The sequence below is a fragment of the Ceratotherium simum genome, chromosome 23 (assembly GCF_057802395.1).
Source record: "Ceratotherium simum simum isolate JZ-2026a chromosome 23, ASM5780239v1, whole genome shotgun sequence".
Taxonomy (NCBI): Eukaryota; Metazoa; Chordata; class Mammalia; order Perissodactyla; family Rhinocerotidae; genus Ceratotherium; species Ceratotherium simum.
This window is the reverse complement of record NC_141922.1, coordinates 33195579-33221335: the sequence shown is the minus strand read 5'-3', so window position 1 is coordinate 33221335 and position 25757 is coordinate 33195579. Positions and strand designations below refer to the sequence as shown.

Genomic DNA, 25757 nt, shown 5'->3' with positions numbered 1-25757 from the left:
CTATGATGAACTACCAAGAACTAATACTCTTTGAAAGACTTAACATGGATGACTTTGATATATGATTAAAAAACAGTCTTATTTGTAGGCTTTATAAACCATGACAATCTGAAAGAGAAATTAAAATATGAAAAGGAAATGCTCCCAACCCACAATATGCTCCCTGTTAGCATCCTTCCTAGTTCTGTGGTCTGCACTGTACAAAAGAACAGAAAAGCTAGAGCTGATTTATAGGAGAGCCTAAAATGAACAAAGAGCTGAAAAGTTAGTTTTTTGAGACTTAGAAGAAATGTTCCAGAAACTAAAATATTTTAACTTGGAGTAAAAAGATTACAAAATCGGGGCCAGCCTGGTGGCACAAATGGTTAAGTGCGCGCGCTCCACTTCAGCAGCCCGGGGTTCGCAGGTTCGGATCCCGGGAGCGCACCGACGCACCGCTTGGTAAGCCATACTGTGGTAGTGTCTCATATAAAGTAGAGGAAGATGGGCACAGATGTTAGCCCAGGGCCACTCTTCCTCAAGAAAAAAAGGGAGGATTGGCATCAGATGTTAGCTCAGGGCTGGTCCTCCTCACCAAAAAAAAAAGATTACAAAATCAATAACAATAATAGCAGCTTGCATTTATTAAACACTTGCCATTTTCACAGTTACTCTATAAGATAGACACTATTATTACATCCATTTTACAGATGGGAAAACTGAGGCTTGGGGGAAATTAACTTGTCCAAGGTCATATAAGTAGTAAGTGATGGAGGTAGACATTGAATCATAGAAATCTGACTCTAGAGCCAGCTCTTTAACATGACAGTCACCATAAAGCATATATTATTCATACAGTTTGAATAGTTATTTGAATTACCATAGAGTCATTAAGATATTCTTATCAAGAAAGGTGAGCTTGAATCTATTCAAGTTTTTAGAGCTAACATTATTTACAGAAAGTAAGGGTAGTGGAAGAGGAACAAGTTAAATAATATCACAGGGAAACAAACATGGAAATCCAGACCATGACACACAGCCCAGGATCACTGACCTGTTTCTGCAACAAGCCAATGGCATGCAAAAAATAAACAAATAAACAAAAACCAATGGAGCCTTTGCTAGGATCTTACTTCTCCAAGTGTGGTCCTTTCTGAGTCCAGCAACACTGGCACCACCTGGGAGATTGTTAGACATGTAATATCTCAGGTCCTTCCCCAGACCCCACTGAATCATAAGATCCTTAAGTGATTCATTTGCACGTTGGAGTTTGAGAAGCACTGGTCTAGATGACTAGAGACTTAACTAATTGTAATATGTAGACCTTCTTTGGATCATGATTCAACAAGCCAACAGCAAAAAGACATTTTTACCATTGGGGAGATTGGGCATGGACTAGGTCTTGGATTCTACAAAGGAATGAGTGCTAATTTCATTAGACGTGATAATGGCACCTAAAGATTAATGATGAATGTCCAAATCTTTTAAAATTTAGACATGTATACTGAAGCATGCAGGGGGGAAATAATATGTCTGAAATTTGCTTTAAAATGTTTTGGCAACAAAAATAGCAATAAGTCATACAAATGTGGCAAAATCTTGAAAATTGTTGCATCTGTAGGGTAGGTCATTCTAATCGTCTATCTACTTTTGAATATCTTAGAATTTTTCATAAAATTTTTTTTAAAATACCAAAAGAAATGGACTTATGCCCTAGAAATTTTAGAAATAACTAAAAGAAACAACTTTCTCATAGTAAGAAGGGTTAATCATTTAACAGGATGCCAGAGAATCTTTCTCTAACGGATTTTAAAAATTGGACAAATTCATTGGTCTGGGTGTAATTTTAGGTATAGTCCTGGTAAAAGCCAGAAGACTGAAAAAATCTGTCAAGCTCCCTTTCTCAAAAATGATTCTATGGTAGATGTTATACTTTGCCAATACTTTGGGTCATTGATCTTAGATTTAAAGCCTTAGTTGTGTTTAAAAAAACAAAGCAAAGGCAGTGAAGATGCCTGTGTCCCGGCCCTGTATTTCCTCTCCTCCTGGCCTACTTCCCTGGCAGTTCACTTGAGTGGTTGACTGAGGGAATGCTGAGCTACATACTCATCCCAATCAAGCATCTACTAGAGAGTCCTGCACTGATCACATTCTGTTGCGAGTCGATGCTTGTAAATGCAGACTAAGGCCTTTTGATGTTTACGTGATCAAGAGGAAGCCCTTTAAGCTGGTGTGTATTTGTCATATAGAAAGGCATTCCTTTCAACGTCACATAAACCCTTAATGTACTTACCCACTGCAAAGCATATCATTTTTTGTTTCTGGAAAAGGGGGCAAAAGAGAATTCCACAAGCTATTAAAAAGGAAAACCACTTTTGCAGCTTATTAAGTGGCAGTATTTGGGGTAATATGTTTCCTATTGTCTGGCTCCTCCCTATAGAAACCTGAGAGTGGTTCTCAAAGACTAAATAATAAACTCAGCCAACATCCCCAGGGGTAGACATTATACTATTTACAGAAGAACAACCCCTGTCTGACTGGTTTAGTAGCTGCCTCCTGTTTACAGTGAGTCAGTGGATGAGGACGAATTTGCTTCCAGAAACCTTCCCATTTTAACCACAAGTAGTTTTTCCTATGTGGTACTATATTTTGGTCTGTTGGTTTGGATTTTATGGAATAATCTAGAGCATCTAAGATTTTCCTTTAGACAAATAAGTATTCGGAGGAATAAATGAGTAATAGAACAGTGGAGGTTTGGGTTCTGACCCTGAGTCAGAGTTGCTGACACTCAGGTGCTGCTCCTTACACTTCTCTAATTTAGGTTATGCCCCTGAGAGTCTCCCTATTTATAGGAAGCCGCATTGTTAGACGTGTGTGATTTTCAATTTTGTAGACACTTGTTTTCTCTCCTTCTTCCTTATTCTTCCTACTAGATGCTCAGTCACATAATCTCTGTTCCCTCCACAAGAGCAGCCTCTGCATAAAATTCTCTTTATTGCTCGTTAGCCCTCAGTCAGTACAAACAAAACCTGGCAGTTAGTCTAATCGTGATCTTTTGGCATTCTGCAAACGTGTTTCATACACCTGTCTACCCCTCTGCTTGTTTGTTCTGCTATAGCACAATATTATAATCCTTGGCTCAAGAATTGTAATTAGAATAATTTGTTGTGTTTCCTAACCTAAACTTGCTACTGTTAAAATTGTTTATTATTATAAAATATAACAATATTTCAAAAGATTTAAAATGCCTTTACTACTGTAGATGGATTTGAGAGGAAGCATGATGCAAAGTTTCATAGTCCAAAGAATTAATAAATATAGCAAAAATTTTATTTCCTTTTGCCATTTTAAAAGAAGATCATTATATCAAAAGAAAGAGCTTCAATGTGTGTGTGCGCGCATGTGTGTATATCTCAAATGGATTTTATCAGAGAAATAAGACAGTAAGGGAGTTTTAGGATGTTTAAGGATAATTTTCCTCCAAAAAATGTAAAATCAAGACAGATATAAAAATTAATACATTAAATATTTTATTTAACTCATTAATGAAGGAACTAGTAAGATGTTACAACCAGTTCAAAGGAGAATGCAAACAGCCATATTTATAGATCAGGATTACTGAAGTGAATGTGCAGATGGAGGCACATTCTTCCACTGCTGGTGAAGAAAGTCAATTCAAAGCCTATTGGGCAGAATTTGCATAGGCAAGAATGTCTTTGTTTACAGATGAGTTATTTTGCATTGCTATCAGCTTTTACAATTTATAGAGTTATAAATTAGCTTCCATAGACTCAAAATCAGATATTCCAGAAGAGTGTACTCTAGACACTGCATAGTTTTCCATTGAAGGACAGATTTTTTTTCCCTTACAGTACTGTATCCCTAACTGCATCACACCATCAGTGACACCCTACTATCAACAGAAAGAAGTCCAAACTCCTTAGGCCGACATTCACAATTTACCTTCAGCCTCTTTCCAACATGTTCTGTTATCCAGCCCAGCACCCTTAAACCCTCCTTTATTCAGCCAAAGTTAAACTACATATTTCCAAATTCCACTAGTCTTTCAAGTCCCTGGTAACTTGCCACTTCCTCCAAGAGGCCATTTTTGCTTTGTCTACTTTAACTAGGAATTACTATACCTCCCCTCGAAGCTCATCACATTTTTTTCTGTACTTTTCTTGTGTATATTGACCATCTGCTATAATCGACAGTAGTTCTCAAACTTGCGAATACATCAGAATCACCAGCAGGGCTGTTTAAAACACAGATTGCTGGGTTCCACCCATCCTCTGATTCAGTGGAGCTGAGGTTGAGCCTGAGAATTCGCATTCCTTACAAGATCCCAGATGATGCTGATGTTGTTGGTCTGAAGACAACACTTTGAGAGCCATCTGCCCAGAGGAACTATGTAAAAAACTGCAGATAAGATTATGACACATAGACTCAGCCCTTTAGGAATTCAGTCTACTGGAAGTGTCAAAAGCTGATTCCTCCAAATAGCGCTAAAATCACATTTTGGTAAGACAAAGCTGAGTTTTTGAGGTAAGGAGAATACTACGTCAACAGAGCCTTAGTAGTGCCTTGGTGGGGGGTAGTAGTAGTTGGGATATTTGAAATTTTCAAGTTTGATTTAAGGCAGATCTTTCAATGTAACAATTTGTTTAGGATTCAGTAAGGATCATGCTATGATAGTTTAGAATTGATAGAATAAGATGAGAATTTTGAGGCAAGCGGCTCAAAGAGTTCTGGTGTGTAAACTGTTGGTTAATGCTTCCTATCGAAAAGTTGATGTATCATTCAGGATGTTTCTGGAATGAACCAGAAGACAGTAAAGTCATACTAACGTAGACAGCTGTACTAATAGTTTCAGAGACAGACACATAAACAAATAATTAGTGTGGTAAGATAAGCATAATTGAGAGAGTCACAGAGCCCTATGGGAGCAAGTATATAAAATCTTATAACCTCCCTGCCATCTGCCACTGCCAGGAATTCCAAGATCGTGAATGTCCTACTTTGGTTTATCTTTGGTATATCATGGAAAAAGCATTATATTTATAAAGCCAATGTTCCTCCTTGTTTGTTTCTATTTCTTTCTCTCTTTATACTATTACCATCCCCAGGCCAGACATGCATACTTCCACATATATATCTTATAAGCAGTCAATATCAAATTTTGGAGGAGTGGAAAGAATTCATATTTATTAAGGACCTACTGTATGACACATACAATGCAAGTGTGTGTGTATATATATTTCAATTAACTGTATATTATATTTTTGTGATAATTATGATTATACCCTTGTTAGTGCAGTTAATCCTTATCAGGACCTTAAGGATAAGTGGGCCTCTGGATAGTGCTCTTTTTATATTATTCAAAACTCATGGACACTTCTTTTTGGGAGAGATAAGTAGTGAGTATGATGATTTTAAAGCACAGTAATCCTCTGTTTAAAAATAATAGAAATAAGTACATATTTTTGAAAGGCTGAATAGCAAGTGATCTTTACTTTGGGAAGAAACACAAGCTCTAACCTTTGGTGGCATAATATTGACACTATGTTACCTTGCAAATCAATTTTTAGAAACACACTAAAGTTAGTGTATTAAAGCTACATCTGAGACAGACAAATTAAATCTTTTGAAATTCAAATTCTGGCACATGATTCAATGTTTAAACTCAAATTCTTGAAGAAATAGTTAAAACTGTTTGCACCAAATACACCCTATGTTTGATCACAATACTTGAAAGAATATCCAGCATGCTTTTTACACATTCCAAAATCAAACTAGAAAATATGCATATTATAAACTAAATTTACTTAGTTTTATTCATGACAAGCTAATACGCATGTTCTATAAAATCAACAAGGTAGGGGCCAGCTTGGTGGTGTAGTGGTTAAGTTCATGTTCTCCACTTTGGCAGCCCAAGGTTTGTGGGTTTGGATCCTGAGCACAGACCTTCACACTCCTCACCAAGTCATGCTGTGGCGGCATCCCACATACAAAATAGAGGATGATTGGCACAGATGTTAGCTCAGGGCCAATCTTCCTTACCAAAAAAAAATCACTGAGGTAAAATTCATTTCAATATTCTTTTACTAAAGTTTTGAGAAAACATGGGCAAGGTAGTATAATTTAAGAAGTTATCCACTACTTGCCATCATGCTAATGGCATTCACAACATACAAATTTGCTAGCTAAAGAAGCATCATTCAATTAGCAATAAACTTTTGCACACAGCTATTTTCTCCTTTTGCCTTATGGGCTTTTATCATAGCTTTCTTTCAGCCCCAGATTTCTCTGTGCTAATTACAGCTAAGTCAAATTGGTACAAAGAGGACTTCAGAGAGTAGGCTGTCTTAATTGGGACTGCATAGATTTTGAAGCTATAAGTCCAAATGTGGGGCTGAAAACAGAAAGCATAGAAAGATATGTTAGGAAGTGGCAATAGCCTGCCCCACATCATCTCTGCAATGAGATGGAGAGGTATCAGGATCAAAAGAAGCATGCTCTCTCCATGCACAATATACTGAAATGCAAATGTAAGAGAAAATTAAATATTATTTTAGCTAGACACAAGATGAAGTAAGGCTTTCTGAAGACAGACTATAAAAGTTGCCAGAGGCATGATGTGGTTATGGGAATGCTTAATCATTTCTAACACTTAGTAGATCTGGGTTTCTCAATCTGGGCACTAGTGACATTTGAAGCTGGATAATTCTTTGTCATGGGGCTGTCCTCAGCATTGTAGAATCTTAAGCTGCATTCTTGGCCTCAACCATGCCAGTAGCACACCCTCAGTCTGGCTACCAAAAATACCTCCAGACATTGCTAAATATTTCCTGGGGGTAGGTTGCCAGATTTAGCAAGTAAAAATAGAGGACGCCTCAGTAAATTTGAATTTCTGATAATCAGCAAATAACTTTTGGGTATAAGGATGTTCCAAACAGCATTTGGTACAGACTTGTATTAAAACATTATTTGTTGTTTATCTGAAATTCAAATTTAACTGGGAGTCCTATATTTTATCTAGGAACCCTGCTGGGAGGCAAAATTGCCCATGATTGAAAACCCCTCTGCTGTAGGTACCAGTAAGTCAAGAGCAAACACCTGAGAGACTCTTGACTGACCTGATTCACAGTATTGCTTCCCTTAACCTCTCTGACCCCAGTAACCTTGTTTACAAAGAGGAGCTCATTAACCTCCCTCATGGTGTGGAAGTGAGAGCTAAAGGAAATAATGTATGAAAAATGCTTAGTATGATGCCTAGCATAGTAAACGATTGATATGTATTTTGTTATTACTATCTCATGATCCCTGACAAGATGATGTCATAATATTTACTGGTCTCTGGACTTAATTTTTACTAAGAGGAAAGACTATATTATGGAAACAACAGGAGCCCTGCAGTGATTCTCAATCTTGGCTGCACACTGAAGTCCTCTGGCGAGTGTCATCCCTAATGTCTGTATCCTAACTCGGAGTGAGTTGGATTTCATTGATCTGGAGTGTGGCCTAAGCAGTGGGATTTTCAAAAGCCCCACAAGAGTCCTAAAATGTGTAGCCAAGGCTGAGAACCACTCTGAGAGAAAAGTATTGGGTAATTGGTACTCCTTAATAATGAAGAGAGGGCGTGAGCTTAGCTTAATTACATCTGATTCTTGAGTTGTAGCAAAGTGGGTTGGGATCAAATTTAGAGAAAAGAGAGACATGATTTCATTCATTCATTCATTCATTCAACAAATATAATATCTGAGTGCCCACTCTGTGCCAGGCCATGTTCTAAGCAGTGAAGGGAGTCCCTGTCCTTGCTGAAGGCTAGTGGGGAGAAACACACAATAACAAATAAGATATTTTAATCTAATTTCAAAGACTAGAACTAAGGCCTACATGAGAGATGGTAGCATTCCAAAGAATCAAAGTCATGAATAATCTTAATAAAAAGCAAAATGGAGAGAAACCAGAATGACTTGACAAGATGTTCTCTGAGCTGAGCTCTTAGAAGAGATATAAGTAGGAAAGGCATATTACCAAGGACGAGTAAAAGGATAGCATAAAACTGTAAAGTGTCAGAATGGCCAAAACACACAGTGAGGTTTTAGAAACTCTGAAGAAACTAGCTAACTAGGATCGCTGTGTGAAAAGGGAAGTCCTAGAATAAAGGAGAAGAAGAAGGAAGTGTGAGGATCTTTTTTTGAGGAAGATGTGCGTTGTTTAACAGACTATTAAAAGGCAGAACAAGTGTAATGCCTATTTTTCTTCATTTTTCTTAATTAAGAATAAGCTATTAGAAAGTACAGACCAAAAACTGTGAAATGGAAATTTGTAGGCTAAGGTGGGTGAGGTTATAGTGAAAGACCACCCATATCCACTTGACATGAATTGTAACCTCTTGGTCCAGAAAACTGAGTTATCAGGATATTTTCATATGTGGCCACAGAACCTTTGGTAGTAATATCATAGGAATGATAGTGTATTTGTGAGAATTACACTCCCTTTTATAACAAACCAACCTCAAAATACATATAATGGCTTCAATACAATAGAAGTTTATCTTGTTCCACTCCAAAATTGGTGTTCCTGAGTGGTGGGTGGCTCTCCTATAAGTGTAATTTAGAGAGCCAGGTTCCTTCTATCTCATGGCTCTGCCATCTTTAATAAATGGCTTCTCAGGTCTCCATGCTTATCCGCTGCCAGGCTGTGGAAAGGAAAAGACAGACCATGGAGGGTCACCAATGGGATGCTCTTGTGGGCCAGGCCTGGAAGTAGCACACATCACTTTTGCAATCCTTCCATTGGCTAGAAGTCAGTCACTGGGGCACCCCGGGTTGAAAAGAAAGCTGGGAAATGCAGTGTGCCCAGGAAGAATAATAATCAGGTTTGGTGACAGCAAACAACTCTCTATCCGGATAATAGGAGATCCGCCATCAAATTGTAGTTAGATGAATAATTCAAATTTCAAAAAATGGGGTTGAAATAGAGTTGAAGGATATAGACACATAGGCTTGAAACCACTTGGGAGTGGGAGAGGAAAAACAGTGATCACTTGGAGTTTGTACCTCATCTTCTTCTGCATATTAGAAAGGCATTTAACAAACGCATGATATTGTTAATAAATAAGAACTGGGTGGTAGTATCATCTAGTAGATTCATACTTCTTCAGATAACTGTGTACAATGACTGGTAATCATTGTTAACCATGAAGGCAATCTCTTATACTGTGCCTTGTGACTCTCCTCGCCCATGTCTCATTAAATGTTTTTATGGACAACTTGAATAGAGACAAATTTGTGGCTGACTCAGTGAAAGAGATATTGAATGATACTGTCAATGAAAGAATCAAGAGTAGTTTCAAATGATCTCAGCAATCTAGAACATAGGTCAGCAGAATTTTTCTGAAAACAGCAAGGGAGTAAATATTTTAGGTTTTTGGGCCATAAGGGCTCTGTCACACCTCGTTATCTCTGCTGTTGTAGCCCCAAAGCAGCCGTAGACAATACGTTAATGAACGGGTGTGGCTGTGTTCCAATAAAACTGAATTTACAAAAACAGGTGCCAGGCCAGATTTGATCCATGGGCCATACTTTGTTGAACTCTGATCCAGAAGTATAGGCTAAAGTCTGAAGGCAGTAAATCTAAATTTGTTGATTTAAGGCCAAAGAACAATAGGCCTAACACGATACATATGTGATATCCTTTCTAATCACAATAGAGCTATAAGTAGGCATTATTTGCTCTTATTTTATAGATAAGAAAGCTAAATCTCAAAAATAAATTGTTTGACCTAGCTTTCACATCTGGAAAACACTTTATGGGACATTATGCCACTTCAACAAATGTTTGGGTGAATCGAGAGAGTCACAATTAATTGCTCAAGTCAAAGATGGAGCACTTCATGTGGCAGCACTCCCTGTAGGAAAGCCCTGAGTTCTTCTGGCTCTATTCTTATCCAAGTGTGACCTTGAGAGACTTGACTTCTTTGGGCCTTGGCTAAAAAATCAATAAAAATAAGAGACTCAACTAAATAAACACCACGGCCGATATCAGGTCTAATGGGTTGCTATTAATATATTAAGGGCATCATGTGAAAGAGAATTGAGACTTATTCTTTGTAGCTCTAAAAGTAATTCTTTTCAAACTTTTTCTAATATAGTTTTACATAAAACCAATATATAAAACATAAAAATGGCATTTTATGAGCATACATGTGTTTTACAAGTTCAAATTTATAATATTTTCTGATTATAAAGACATATTGAGAGAATTAGGCTATGACTGAAACTAAAGTTTTAAACTGGGAGTGGTGGATAATTGATGGATTCTTTTTAGCATCGGCACTCAGCATTCTACTCATTGTGTTGGCTGTTTGCTTGCTTTTGGTTGTATAATGTCAAGAAAATCCTTATTCACATACATAGGTTAAATGATAAAAAGATTAATAGTTTTGCAATCTCAGAATACTCATCAGAATATAGAAATGGCAAGAGAGGCCTGAAAAACAAAATGCATTACTTGACAACATAAATCAGGTTCTTTAGTATGTTAATTTGGCATATATGACAAAAATAAATGTAAACTAAGCATTTGCAAAACCCTCGTATCAGTCAAGGTAGGCTAAGCGTATGCTATGGTGCCAAATGAACCTCAAACCTCGGTGGCTTGCTGTAATAAGTATTTATTTCTTGCTCATATTACATGTCCAACTCAGATTGAGATTGGGGGGAACGGCTCTGATCCACATAGCCAAAACTAGTCTCACGGCTCTGTTTCAGAAGTTAATGTGTGATTCACATGAACTAAATATGCAAAACCACTTCGAAGAACTATAAAGAAGCAGATCTCAAACACAGCTCATAATCGAAAAATACAGTTTTCTCAGCCCCACTCTACAACCCTGGAATCAGGATCTCTGGGGTATAGTTGGGAAATTTGCATTTTTAAAAATGTTCCACAGAAGATTCTCATTATCAACAGGGAGCTATTGCTGTGAACAAGGAGTGTTTTTAAAGTAGAGGAAAGGCGGGCCGGCCCTGTGGCTTAGCGGTTAAGTACACGCGCTCTGCTACTGGCAGCCCGGGTTCGGATCCCGGGCGCACACCGACGCACCGCTTCTCCGGCCATGCTGAGGCTGTGTCCCACATACAACAACTAGAAGGATGGTGCAACTATGACATACAACTATCTACTGGGGCTTTGGGGAAAAAAAAAAAGGAGGAGGATTGGCAATAGATGTTAGCTCAGAGCCGGTCTTCCTCAGCAAAAAGAAGAGGATTAGCATGGATATTAGCTCAGGGCTGATCTTCCTCACAAAAAAATAAAATAAGTAAAGTAGAGGAAAGGCATCAATTAGATCTGTGGATTTAAGATTACCCTGGTTGCAGTGTTGGAGACGGATTAAACAGGGGAGAAACTAGAACCTGGGGGATTTCATATCACACAACATATAGGGTTTACTGAGCAAACATAAGTGCATGTGCTTATATATTATGCAGTGTGTTAGCAGGACCAGCTCAATCCGAGAGCCCAACAATGTTGTTGTAAATTTCTCTGTATATTTAAGAATCTCCTCCCCATTCCTTCCTTCCTTGACTCCTAGGATACCACTAGGGTAGGCACAAAGTGGCTGCCAACCAGTCCTTGTTCACTTCATTCAATAAATGTTTTGCATGCCACTGCTGCTGATGGCGTTGGTTGTAGAGCCAGCTCAGCACCCACAGGAGTCCCGGGATAGGGAGTAGGGAGTGGGGTAGGTGGGTGTGGCCTGTTTCTCTCTTGAGAAGTAGCTGGAAGTGGTCATTCTTTCATGCCTGTTAGGGCAGCACAGACTCTGGTCATATTGCTGTGTCTGCTGCCTTCTGTGAAGACAGAGAGTTTTAGAGTAGATCTGCAGTGGGAGAAAATGACCAGTATATCATTCTTTTGAAAATTAAACTTATCTGCTTAGTGCTGGATCATTTAAGGACTGACCATCCAGGGTGGGTTTCTCTTCCTATATGCTGCCTGGAGTTTGACTGATTTACCTGGTATTATTAGCAATTCTTTCAAATGGTGTCTGGGATGGGGAAGTGGGGAGTCAGGGAACCCCCAGACACATTGGAAAGAGGAGTAGGTTCTCTTCCTTTCAAATATTATGCTCAGCACTTATCAGTTTGTTGCTCATGTACCATGGCTGAAACAAGTGGAATATTGATAAGAACTTGGCACTGCTGCCCAGCACTTTCTTAAGGAGAGATGGATGGACCTGTAAGCAGGTTCTCTTTTTATTGTCATGCTTCATTTTGTCTTGTATTGATAGAGCTCAGGGTTCAGCCCCACCCCCCACCCCAACAAGAGGAAAAAAGAAACAGAAACAAAACCACTTAATTACCAGCTATATATTGAAGCTGGAAACTGGCATTTTGGCATAAAAGTAATAACTAGCAACAGGCTTAGGATTCTCCAAAATTATTTTGCCCTTTTTTTCTTTTTTGCATTTATGTTTTTCTAATACCTTTTAAAAGAAATACAGAGCAAAGATAGGGAAATTATTTCTAATACATTCTAACATAAAAAATATAACTCCAAATATATAACTCCAAATATAACTCCAAAAATATAACTATTATATAACTTTAAAATATTTAATATTAATACCTATAATTAGTATATTAAAATAAAGAATTTGATATATTACACATCCAAATGTTTCACTTATCAGCTTTTTTTAGATTAAGAACATGAAATATCAAAATTCTACTCAGTAAACACAAATAAGAAGTTGCAGCAACACGTAAACCTAATATGGAATTAAGGGAGAAATGGAACAAGGGTGGAGAGAGAGAGTCCAGAAAGATAAAGAGACAGAGGGTAGACTGCTTCATGGCTATGCATGCAGTCCCATCTGTAGAAACACACACTCTATACCTGCACACAGAGTACAGGCAAAGAAAGAAACTTGCCATAGAAAGAGAATGTGCATGTTTGTCTTCATAGCATAACCCCCCTCTTTGGGAATTTTGATTGGCTATTGATCCTAAAGACTTTTAAAGCCTTGTTAGGTTTTCACAACTTTGAGCATAAATGGTAATATCTCTTGGCACTTGTTCAATGAGCTAAGTGAAACTGATCCAAAGTCAGAAGTTGACACATTCCAGGTATGGAATATTTGGGGCTGTAATTATATAACTGTAATAATAATCTTTGATAGGATATGAAAATAGTCCTGAAAAAATTCTATGGTAAGTTGATGTGAGTTATTGTGATCTAAGTTTCAATTATAAATCTCAATGATGCTATTCCTGGATCCTTGCTTGTCTTCATTACTTATATATATTATTTCTGACAAGTGTGGTAGTTAACACTTTTTAGACAGTTTTCAAATTGAGAAAAAGTTACTTGCTTTTAGTAGGGTTTGAAATGATTATATCCAGGGTTGGTAACTACTAGAGGGGAATTTATTTAAATTAATATTAAGCTCGTTCCCATTCTATTGAAAGGCCATATTAAATCTTTATCATATACTCTTCAGCGCTTTGGTCATGGTTGTATCCAAACAACAACCTATACTCTTCCTCTCTGTGGTAGTTTTGAAACAGGTGAGAGACCCATATGATAAAGAGTTTGAATGTTAGTGTAACCCTTTTAGTGGAGAAAGAAGCACTAAGGCATTGGATGAAGACAGGGTTATTGTCAAAGATAACTAATTTGGCTATATACCAAATTAGGCTTTAGGTTTACTGACAGAGCCAGAAGTACTAAGTGAATAATAGATTCATTCCTTTGTTTCTTAATACTTACAAAACTTCTCTGCTTAGTGTCAGTGCACTTTATTGATTCTATCACTGCTTCTGCTTATCACATCAGAAATTTGAGTGCTGACATTTCTATCCCATAAAAGAGTTGCCAGGTAGACATCACATGATTTCCATGAATTGACAAACTTGTCCTTGAAAAATGAAGGCAAGATAAAGACTTTCTGAAATAAACAAAAGCTGAGGGAGTTCATCACCACTGGAACTGCCTTATAAAAAATCTTAGGGCTGGCCCAGTGGTATAGTGGTTAAGTTCGCGTGCTCTGCTTCGGCGGCCCGGGGTTCACAGGTTCAGATCCTGGGCACGGACCTACGCACCGCTTATCAAGCCATGCTGTGGCAGGTGTCCCACATATAAAGTAGAGGAAGATGGGCACAGATGTTAGCCCAGGGCCAATCTTCCTCAGCAAAAAGAGGAGGATTGGCAATAGATGTTAGCTCAGGGCTAATCTTCCTCATGAAAAAAAAATGCTTAAAGGAGCTCTTCAAGCTGAAATGAAAGGATGCTAATTAGTAACACAGAAATATATGAAAATATAAAACACACTGGTAAAGGTAAGTATATAGCCAAATTCAGAATTCTCTAATACTGTAATGTGGTGGTGTGATTAACTCTTGTAAAAAGGTTAAAGGACAAACATATTAAAAATAACTATAGTTACAATAATTTGTTAATGGATACATAATATAAAAAGAGGTAGATTATGATATCAAAAACATAAACTGATGGGCGTAGTAAAAGGGTACAGTATATGCTATCGAAATTAAGGTATCAGCTTAAAGTAGACTGTTATGTTTTATGTAAAACTCATGGTAACTACAAAGCAAAAACCTACAGTAGATGCTCAAAAGATAAAAAGAAGGGAATCAAAGCATACCACTATCAAAAATCATCAATTTACAAAGGAAGAAAAAGAGGAAGAGGAAGGAAGGAAACAAAGAGGAAGAAAGGAACAAAGGAACTACATGACAGCCAGAAAACAATAAGATCGAATTAGTAACTCCTTACTTATCAAGTCCTTACCTACTACTTGATATGTAAATGGATTAAATTCTCCAATCAAAAGGCATAGAGTGGCTGAATGGATAAAAAATAACAAGACTCAGCTGCCCACAAGAGACTCACTTCAGCTTCAAGGACACACACAGGCTAAAAGTGAAGGGATGGAAAAGGATATTCCATGCAAATGAAAACCAAAAGAGATCAAGGGTCTGCTACACTTATAGCAGACAAAATAGACTTTAAGTCAAAAACTGTAACAAGAGACAAAGAAGGTCATTTTATAAATGATAAAGGTGTCGGTTCATCAAGAAAATATAACAATCATAAATATAGATAATATAGATGCACCCAACATTGGAGCACATACATATATTAAGAAAATACTAACAGATATTAAGGGAGAAATAGACAAATACATTAATAGTAGGGGACTTCAGTATCCCACTTTCAACAATGGAGGGATCAGCCAGATAGAAAATCAATTAGGAAACACTGGTTTTCAACTATACCTTAGACCAAATGGATCTAACAGACATATACAGAACATTCCATCTAAAAGCAGCAGAATACACATTCTTCTCAAGCACGCATGAAACATTCTCCAGGACAGATCATATGTTAGGTCACAAAACAAGTCGTAGCAAATTTTAAAAGGTTGAAATTATACGAAGTATCTTTCTTGACCGCAATGGTATGAAACTAGAAATCAATAGGAATAAAACTGGAATATTCACAAATATGTGGAAATTAACACACTCTAGAACCAAAGAGTCAAAGAAGAAATCAAAAGGGAAATCAAAAAGTTTCTTGAAACAAATGAAAATGGAAACACAACATACCAAACTTATTGGATAAAGCAAAATCAGTACTAAGAGAGAACTTTATAGTGATAAACTCATACATTAAGAAAAAGAAAGATCTGAAATAAACAAGCTAAGTTTATAACTCAAGGAACTAGAAAAAGAAGAACAAACTTAGCCCATAGTTAGCAGAAGGAAGGAAGTAAAGATCAGAGCAGATAAATGAAATAAAGACCAGGAAAACAATAGAAAAGATCAATGAAATTAAGAGTTGGTTTTTTGAAAAGATAAACAAAATTGACAAACCTTTAGGTGGACTAAGAAAAAAAGAGAAGGACTCCAATAAATAAAATCAGAAATCAAAGAGGAGACATTACAACTGATAACACAAATATAAAAGTTCATAAGAGACAACTCTGAACAATTATATGCCAACAAATCAGATAACCTAGGAGAAATGGATAAATTCCTAGAAACATACAACCTACTAAAACTGAATCATGAAGAAAAAGAAAATCTGACCAGACCAATAATGAGTAAGGAGATTGATCAGTAATCAAAAACATTCCAAAAAAGAAAGGCCCTGGACCAGATGGTTTTACTCTGGTGAATTCTACCAAACATTTAAAGAATTAACACCAATCCTTCTCAAACTCTTTCAAAAAAATGAAAAGGAGAGACTCATTCCCAAACTCATTTTATAAGGCCAACATTACCCTAATATCAAAGCCAGATAAGGACTCTACAAGAAAAGAAAACTACAGAATAATATCTCTGATGAATATAGAAGCAAAAATTCTTAACAAAATACTAGCAAACCGAATTCCACAGCACATTAAAAGGATCATATACCATCATCACGTGGGATTTATCTCTGGGATGCAAGAATAGTTCAACATATGCAGATCAGTAAGTGTTATACACCACATTCACAGAATGAAAGATAAAAATCATGATCATTTCAACAGATGCAGAAAAAGCATTTGACAAAATTCAGTATCGTTCCATGACAGAAACTCCAATAAATTGGGTATAGAAGGAATGTAGCTCAACATAGTAAAGGCCATATATATGTCGAGCCTACAGCTAACATCACAATCAACAGTGGAAGGTTGAAAGCTTTTCCTCTAAGTTCAGGAAGAAGACAAGGATGCCCTCTGTCACCATTCCTATTCAACATAGTACTGGGAGTTCCAGCCAGAGCATTTAGGCAAGACAAAGAAATAAAAGGTATCCAAACTGGAAAGGAAGAAGGACAATTGTCTGTTTGCACATGATATGATCTTATACATAGAAAATCCTAAAGACTCCATGAAAGTACTATTAGTAAATGAATTTCGTCAAGTTGCAGGATGCAATTCAACATAGAAAATCATGTGCATTCATGTATGCTAACAATAAACTATCTGAAAAAGAAATAGAGAAAACAACCCCATTTACAATAGCACCAAACACAATAAAATGCTTAGGAATAAATTTAACCAAGGAGGTGAAAGATCTCTACTCTAAAAACTACAAGATCTTGATGAAAGAAATCAAAGACACAAATAAATGGAAATCCTGTGTTCATGGATTGGAAAAATTAATATTGTTAAAATGTCCATACTACCCAAAGTCTTCTTATATATTCAGTGTAATCCCTATCAAAATTCCAACGGCATTTTTCACAGAAATAGGAAAAAAATCCTAAAATTCATATAGAACTGCAAAAGATCCCAAATAGTCAAAGCAATCCTAAGAAAGAAGAACAAAGCTGGATGTATCACACTTCTTGATTTCAAACTACATTATAAAGTATAGTAATCAAAACAATATAGTACTGGCATAAAAACAGACACACAGACCAATGGAACAGAGTCAAGAGTCCAGAAATAAACCATGCATGTACTGTCAACTAATATTTGACAAGGAAGCCAAGAATATTAAATGGGGAAAGGATAGTCTCTTTAATTTTTTTTTAATTAATTTATTTTTTTCCCCCAAAGCCCCAGTAGATAGTTGTATGTCATAGCTGTACATCCTTCTAGTTGCTGTACGTGGGACACGGCCTCAGCATGGCCGGAGAAGCGGTGCTTCGGTGCACGCCCGGGATCCGAACCCGGGCCGCCAGTAGCGGAGTGCGCGCTCTTAACCGCTAAGCCACGGGGCCGGCCCGGATAGTCTCTTTAATAAACGGTGTCAGGAAAACTGGATATTCAAATGGAAAAGAATGAAATTGAACCTCTATCTTACACCATACACAAAAATTAACACAAACCAGATTAAAGACCTGAAACTGTAAAATTCCTAGAAGAAAACATGGGGAAAAATCTCCTTTACATTGGTCTTGGGATATGACACCAAAAGCACAAGCAACAAAAGCAAAAATATACCAGTGGGACTACATCAAACTAAAAAGCTTTTGCACAGCAAAAGAAACAATCAACAAAATGAAAAGCCAACCTAAGGAATGGGAGAAAATATTTGCAAACCATGTATCTGATAAGGGGTTAATATCCAAAATATAAGGAACTTATAAAACTCAATAGCAAAAAAAACAATCTAATTAAAAAATGGGCAGAGATTTTAGAAATAGATATTTTTCCAAAGAAGACATACAAATGGCCAACAGGTACATGAAAAGATGCTCAACATTACTAATCATCAGGGAAATCAAATCAAACCACAATGAGATATCACCTCACACCTGTTAGAATGGCTGCCATCAATAAGACAACAGATAACAAGTGTTGGTGAGGATGTGGACAAAAGGGAAATCTGTCACTGCTGGTGAGAATATAAATTGGTATAGCCACTGTGGAACACAGTATAGAGGTTCCTCACAAATTTAAAAATAGAACTACCATATGATCCAGCAATCCCATGTCTGTCTATATATCCAAAGGAAATGAAATCACTGTCTCAAAGAGGCATCTGCACCCCTACGTTCACTGCAACATTATTCACAATAGCAGAGACATGGAAAGAACCTAAATGTCCAGCATTGGATGAATGGATAAAGAGGATGTGGTATAAATATACAATGGAATATTATTCAGCCATAAAAAAGAAGGAAATCCTGCCATTTGCAACAACATGGATGGAACTTGAGGGCATTATGCTACGTGAAATAAATCAGACAAAGAAAGATAAATACTGTATGATCTCACATGTGGAATCTAAAAAAGCTGAACTTATAGAAACAGAGAGTAGAATAGTGGTTGCTAAGGCCTAGAGGTTGGAGAAAATGATGAGATGTTGCTCAAATGGTACAAACTTACAATTGTAAAATGAATAAGTTCTGGGGATCTAATGTACAGCATGGTGGCTATAGTTAACAATACTGTATTATATACTTGAAAGTTGCTAAGAGTAAATTTTAAATGTTCTCACCACAAAAAAAAAGTGATTATGTGAGTTGATGGAGGTGTTCACCAACCTTATTGTGGTAATCATTTCACAATATATACCAGTATCAAATCATCATGTTGTATATGTTAAACGTACACTATGTTATATATATATATAAAAAGAACCAGCAATTCCACTCCTAGGTATATACCAAGGGAAATGAAAACATATGTCCACAAAAATATTTATACTAGATGTTCATAACAACATTACCCAAATTTAGTAATAGCCAAAAAATAGGAACAATCCAAATGTCCATCAACTGATGAATGGATAAATAAAATGTGACATAGCCATACAATGGAATATTATTTGGCAATAAAAAGGAATGAAGTACTAATACATGCTACAACATGAATAAGCTTCAGAAACATTAGACTAAGTGAAAGAGGCCAGATACCAAAGACCAGATATTATATGATTCCATTTATATGAAATGCCTGTAAAAGGCAAATCCATAGAAACAGAAAGTAGATTAGTGGTTGCCTACGCCTGGGGGTGGGAATGGGGAGTGCCTGCAAATGGGTAAGAGGTTTCTTTTTGGGGTCACAGAAATGTTCAAAAATTAGATTTTGGTGATGGTTTAACAACTGTGTAAATAAACTAACAACCCTTGAATTGTATATTTTAAACAGGTGAATTATATGGTTTGTAAATCATATGTCAGAAAGGTATCTTTAAAATGAGGCAAAGGGTTGCTGGAGAGGCAGGCACAGTATATACGGAAACTTTTTTTTTTAAGGATAGGAGGGATTTATGTGGATGATATAGGTAGGATAAGAGGGAAAGAACTAGAGGAGAGAGAGAGAAAAATAATACAACAGAGAGGAATAATAAGGCTGGCAAGTCATAGACAACATAAACCAGACTAAGATCAAGAGTTAATTTGGAGAAGGAGAGGCATGGACAGGAACAAGGACTTCCTTCCTTCTGAGGTAAAATGTGGAGATGAGCCTGTAGATTGAAGGAAAAAGGGAAGAAAAGTGAGAGTGTTTATATTTGATGGCCTATGATTTTCTGGGTTCATGTAGAAGGCAAAGTAACATGTTCGAGTGATGAATCTGGTAACTAACTCCAGGGGAAAGGTGACAGTTCAGACAACAAATGTGAAGAATGAAAAAAACTGATTATATGAGTAAAAGGATTGTGGAGACATTAGGGCTTAGCCGAGTTTAAATCAAAATTTATAAAGCACTTAATCATCAAGCTTATACATTTTTCTCCAGCAGCTCAAGCTTTCCATGAAATAGAATCAGAAAAAATTGATGGGTTTACTGCCTGTAAACCTGTATTTGAACTGGCAGAGTACAAGTTCCTGCTAAGGTTGGATGTAAAAGTGCAGATTTAATCAGGTATAAAAAACTCAAACACTAATTTTGATATGTTTAGCACAAACTAAATGTCAAATTTCAAGATGTAAAACATATCTAAGAAAAAGACTTTCAATTTAGTTAATCAGAATTAGACTTAAGTCATTGAAATTCAATGTTTAAAGCTTACTGAGCCTCTCTTAAAAGTGGTGCTAAGCATGGTGATGCTTCCTTATCAAATGGAAATCTCAGAAAACCAAGAGCCACTTACCACAGGAGGTACAGAAGGAAGTCTGGAGCAGTGCTCTCCCAAGCAGCACATCTGAACACATGGATATGCTGGATATGCAGATCCCTGGGTCCTTTCTCACAAACACTGTGAATTACACTCTGCGGGTACAGCCCAAATGTTCTATATTTTTAACCAGGTATAAAGGTGATGCTGATGTTAGAATGGTGAAGTTTGTCCAACCTAGTAAGAATTTAAGCTGAAAATGTGATGATGGGAAAAAGATCAAACAATTTAAAAAAGGGGGGCGTGGGAAAATCTTTAATGGTTTTGCAAAAAGCTTAAGTTCCTGAAAGATTTCCCGGACTCCATTATTTGGTATGATTAGCTCTTCAACTTCCTAAGTAATTCAAACCTTTCCTTCAAATACATTAATAAATTGGTAACTCCGAGAAAGAGGGTTTATTTTATGCGTGGGGAAAACTAAAAACTATAAACGGGTGTGAATCGAAAGCACGAGAATAACCAGATCTCACAGGAAACGAAATCCGGTAGTAAATGTCTGTCAGAAGTCATAGCTCTTTCTCGGCCTAAAGGAGCATGAGGCTGCACGCTAAAGCCCTTCATTACCTTGCCTTACGGAACAGATTCGTGGAATGTCAAACTCTAACAGCAGCTAGTAATGCCACAACGAACTTAAAACGTGACTATTAATGCTTTATTTTACGAAGATGGTCTCATAATGCTTCCTAAGAAGTATTTTATCTGGGTTGGTTTTATTTTAACTATGACTGCATTTTTACCTTAAAACTAACCTTCCTTTCTTCCTCCCCCACCTCCCCACTCGCCCCCAAAATTACAAGCTGCAAAAGTTTCATGTGGATTGTACTCTTCCCTAACACGCGCGCGCGCACACACACATACACACGCAAACTTTTTGACACTGCCCTCCTAGGCACCCAAACTCTATGCAACTCCAGCAAAGCCTCCCTTGTGCCACTTTTAGCCCCGGCTCAGCCTTCGGGCTGGGAGGCCGACCTCCTGCCCTTTCCCCAGCAGTCTTGAAAGTCCAGTCCGGCCCGGGAGGGGCGGGGCAGGGCGGGGCAGGCCTGCTCCATTGGAGCGGGGCTTGGGGGGTGGGTAGCCTATAGGGCCGGTCCGATTTCCTCAAAAGTCGCCAGCTTTTCGACCCTGCTTCTGTTCCAGGAAGAATGCAGCTACTTTCCAAGCTAAGTTTTGCCTGAGTTGGCGTCTGGAAGCAACAAGAAAAACTTTTCAAAACTTGTCCAGCTTCTGCTCCCCCAACTCGTAGTTTCTCGATGGTCCGCCCCCGGACCAAGCTAGGGACGCCCCCTCCCTCTCCCCGCCTCCCGTGAGAGCCGCGGAGCCACCGCCCCCGTGGAGGGTCTGACGGCCGGACGCGCGGGCTGGCGGGCGCCCACCGAGTGGCCGCCGCCGCGGAGACCGTCGGCCTCCTCGGGCCCTGCCCCGCGGCCTGCCCCGCCGCAGCATGGACTACCTGACCACGTTCACGGGGAAGAGCGGGCGCCTTCTGCGGGGCACGGCCAACCGCCTGTGGGGCTTCGGGGGTGGCGGCGAAGCCCGGCAGGTGCGCTTCGAGGATTACCTGAGGGAGCCCGCCCAGGGGGACCCCGGGTGCGGGGCCCCGCTTCGCCGGCCCCCGGCGCCGTCCAGCCCGGAGGGACCCGGTGAGCCCAGCCTTCCTTCGCGTCCCGCGCGGCCGACCGGGCTGAGGGCTGGGGGGAGGCGGCGGTCCTGCGCTGGGCGGGGTGCGCGGCCCGGCGGGCGCGGGGCGGGCGGGGGGCGCGCGGCCGGGCGTTGGCAGGTGTGCCGGGGCCGGGGCGGCGCGGGGCGCGGGGGAGGCGGGCGGGACGCCTCTGCTCTGGGGACGGAAGACTGCTGGCTGCGTCGGAGCGCTTCCTGCTCTGCTCTTCCTGCTTTCGCCCCTCGACTCGACTTTCTTTATCCCGCCAAGTATTTCAAGGGTATGATCCCTTCGCTTTTCCCTGCCCCTGGGAGGCGAATATTGGACCAGTTATGACGCCCGTGTTTTTCGCCTTTGGGATCATTGAGAACGCCGTGCCTGGTTTGTTTTGGGTTTGGGTCAATGTTTTCATTAGACACTTGCCAACTGTTAGGCTTCACTTCAGCGCTTAGTACTACTTTGGAAAAGAAAGTACTTAAGTTGCCCTGGAACCTAGTTGATTTTTGTATCATGTATTTTGAAAGGCTGCGTGTTGTCTTGAGGTGGCAGAACCTACAAACTTTTTTCTCAGTTACCATGTATACTGACTGTTGTGTTAGTTTTCTTTCATCCTAGTGGCTTTGTACCATTCGTTAAAAAGAATCAGCCATGGTGGCTTGATATTGATATCGTATGGAAAAGCGCTTGCTGAAGAGGTATTGATTGGTATAACGCATATGGTAACTTGTCCAATGTCGTTGGCTTCCTCTAAGTTAATAAGTGGCACCTCTCCTAATCATTTATATTTTATTTTTGTTACTTGTAATGCATTTTGGTGTTACGAAAGTAAATTTATGAGTATTAGTTTAGAAAATAAAGAAAAATACGAAGAATCTAAAATCTATCCATAATCTCACATCCTGCCATTCGTTTTAAAGCAGTGAAACAGTAGGGACATCTATTGATCAGTGTGTGTAATTGAAGCTTTGAAGAAACTTGAATATTAAAATCTAATTTAACATGGGCCCTTTTAATAATTTTTCTGCTTTACCTAAAATGTCTTGTCTTTAGAATTCCTGTTATGGAACTAGAAAATGAAAAAGAGAAATACTTTGTTTCTGCTTTGAAAGGCATTAACCAGATGCTCAGTCTTCTTAAATGTGGGACCAGGGATGAGTACTGGAACTTTAAAGTGTTGTTGGAAAAAAGGATTTTTTTTTATGAGTCTTCAGTTGCCTAATTGAAAGCAGTTGATATGTGACCAGCCTCTAGATAGATGGAGAATTCAGAAATATGTGGTGTAACTTAACTAGGAAGGACTATGATCAATATTTTAATAAACATGCCAAACATATACATCCAATTCATTTATTCAAAAACATTTATTGAGCCACTGCTATATCTGACACTCTCCTTCAGAGTTGCAGCTTCAAAATACTATACAAATACCTCTTTTACTGAAGCTACCTTGTGAATTCATGGCACATTCTTTAGTATTCATGGTGCCCCCAAGTCTCTGACACAAGTTAGAGAGGCTTTGTGATGTCACACTTATGACTACAGTCATGTGGGCAGGTACATCCTCGCATTAACTGGCTGAAAGAACTTATACAAGTTACTTAATCTCTTTGGGCCTGTATTTTCTTGTCTGTAAATGAGGTTGATTAAATGATGCCAAAGCTTCTCAATTCTAGAGCTCTTTTCTGTTTGCAACAGAACTAGTGAAAATAATGGGTGATAAGCTAGAAAATAGCATTTGGGGGTAAAAACCTAGGTCTAAGAAGTTATGCTTACAGAGTTCTGAAGGTAATTTAAGAAGTAAGTGCCCCAGCAATAATTTGATCACCCCCTGCCATTCTTAGAATAAGCGTAGGTTCCTAAATTGATTCCTTTGAGAAGCAACATGTATATATACAGGTAAAAAATAAATGGTTCTTGATTAATTTCTACCTAGACTTTGCTTAAAATGAGAACTCTATTCTTTGCAGCTGCTTACTAGATGGGTTTTGACTATAAGATTTTTCTTTGCATTTGTGTCCTTCAGAGTGAATATCTGTCAGTCTGTTTAAAGGATTTCTTCTGCCCTTTCTGCTTGTGATTACCCTTATTTCAGATTTTTATTACAGCTGTTTAAGTTTCCTGTCACCCTTCTTTCGGTTCTTTAAAATGTCCTACGTATTGTAGCAGTATTTCTGTGCACACACTACCGCACTTGTACATTGGCTGCACTCCAGGACCCCATTTGTTAGTGATCTTGCCACTCACCATTTCATGTTCGGTAATGATGTTGATAATATAGTTTTACCATTGACAGATTAAGGATGAACCACATAAAACTTTGGTCAAATGTTTCTGATTTTATTCTTTTTATAAACAAATCACTTACTTCACTGTTAGTTTACTGATGCCTTTACTTCTCTCCAAAGTAGCTGCTTTTGCTCTTACCAGCTTTTGGTGTTCGCTGATTCCAACATTTATAGTCCCCTCAGGAAAACCATAATTAGGACTTAGGCACATTAAGGAGCTTGTGACACCATTGCTCTAGTTAATAACAATTACAAAGAAAACATCTTATGATAGAATTCCTTTTCCCGCTTAAGAGTAAATTATGATTTGATTCAAACAATTTTTTTGGACCTTTTGTTTAGCTCTTGTTTGGGGGCATGACCATAGCCTTTAAAAGTATTTACTAGATCATATGGTAATAAATAAGTGTAAATAAATAGATTTAACAAGTTTAGAGTCTCAACTTACTATAGTATAAGTTTTTATCATAAACTGCCCCATTATGTCAACTCTGTTTTCTCACTTGGTGACAGTACACTTTAAACACATCTCAGTCTTATTTAAATTTTCTTGTCATTTACTTTTAGCAATTAAAACAGTATCTTTCAGTGGAAAATGGCAACAAGAATAATAGCTACTAAGAACATGTTCTGTGGGGCAGGCACTAGCAAATATTTTTGTTTACTCCTAATAATAACTCTATAAGATAGGTAGTATTATTATCCCATTTTGCTGATGAAGAAACTGAGCCAGACAAAGAAATAAGGGATGTAGAGTCCATTTGAGTTCTACCTTCATATTTATAAGAGGTATGGCCTGTCAGACAGGAAAAAAAAAAATGTGAGAAAAATGCAGAATTCTATCATGTATGATGTTAAAGTTAAAACAAGTTAAATTAGGTAAAAGATAGGATGAATTGTCATTGAAATTTCTTTAGAATTATGAAGTTATTAAAATGACTGAGCTGCAAATGCAAAATCCAATGAAGGGGTTAGAAAAGTTAGATATATCTATTTTAGGTTGGAAATTGCGGATGCAGATTATCTGGAAGAGTTAGATAGCAGTTTATCTTCAAGGTAGTCTATCAGGAAAGACCAAGTGCCTCTAAAGGATTTGAAGTACCAGATGACACAGTAACTGTTAAGAAAACAGCTCACGGCGTTGGTTGGTCAGTGACGGAGGAAGATAACCCTAGATGTCTGCAGTCTTAGTCTCATTTCCTGAGGTAGGAGGGGGAGAAGAATCTCTTCTTCATAAAC

The 25757-nt window shown here is 38.2% G+C and overlaps 1 protein-coding gene across 7 annotated transcripts in view; it reads left to right on the top strand.

Annotated features, from left to right (window-relative positions):
- The window catches only part of OXR1 (oxidation resistance 1), a 508823-nt gene that overhangs the window by 403465 nt on the left and 79601 nt on the right, over nt 1-25757 (top strand). Inside the window, exon 1 of one of the 7 annotated variants that reach the window (XM_014788110.2) lies at nt 21929-22216. The exons of 5 other annotated variants lie outside the window; for them this stretch is intronic. In XM_014788110.2, coding sequence (XP_014643596.2) covers nt 22018-22216 — 199 coding nt within the window. In that variant the 5' untranslated portion in view covers nt 21929-22017. Of the gene's footprint in view, nt 1-21928; nt 22217-25757 lie in introns of those variants that run through there. One more of the 7 variants, XM_004431254.3, reaches the window with a different exon arrangement.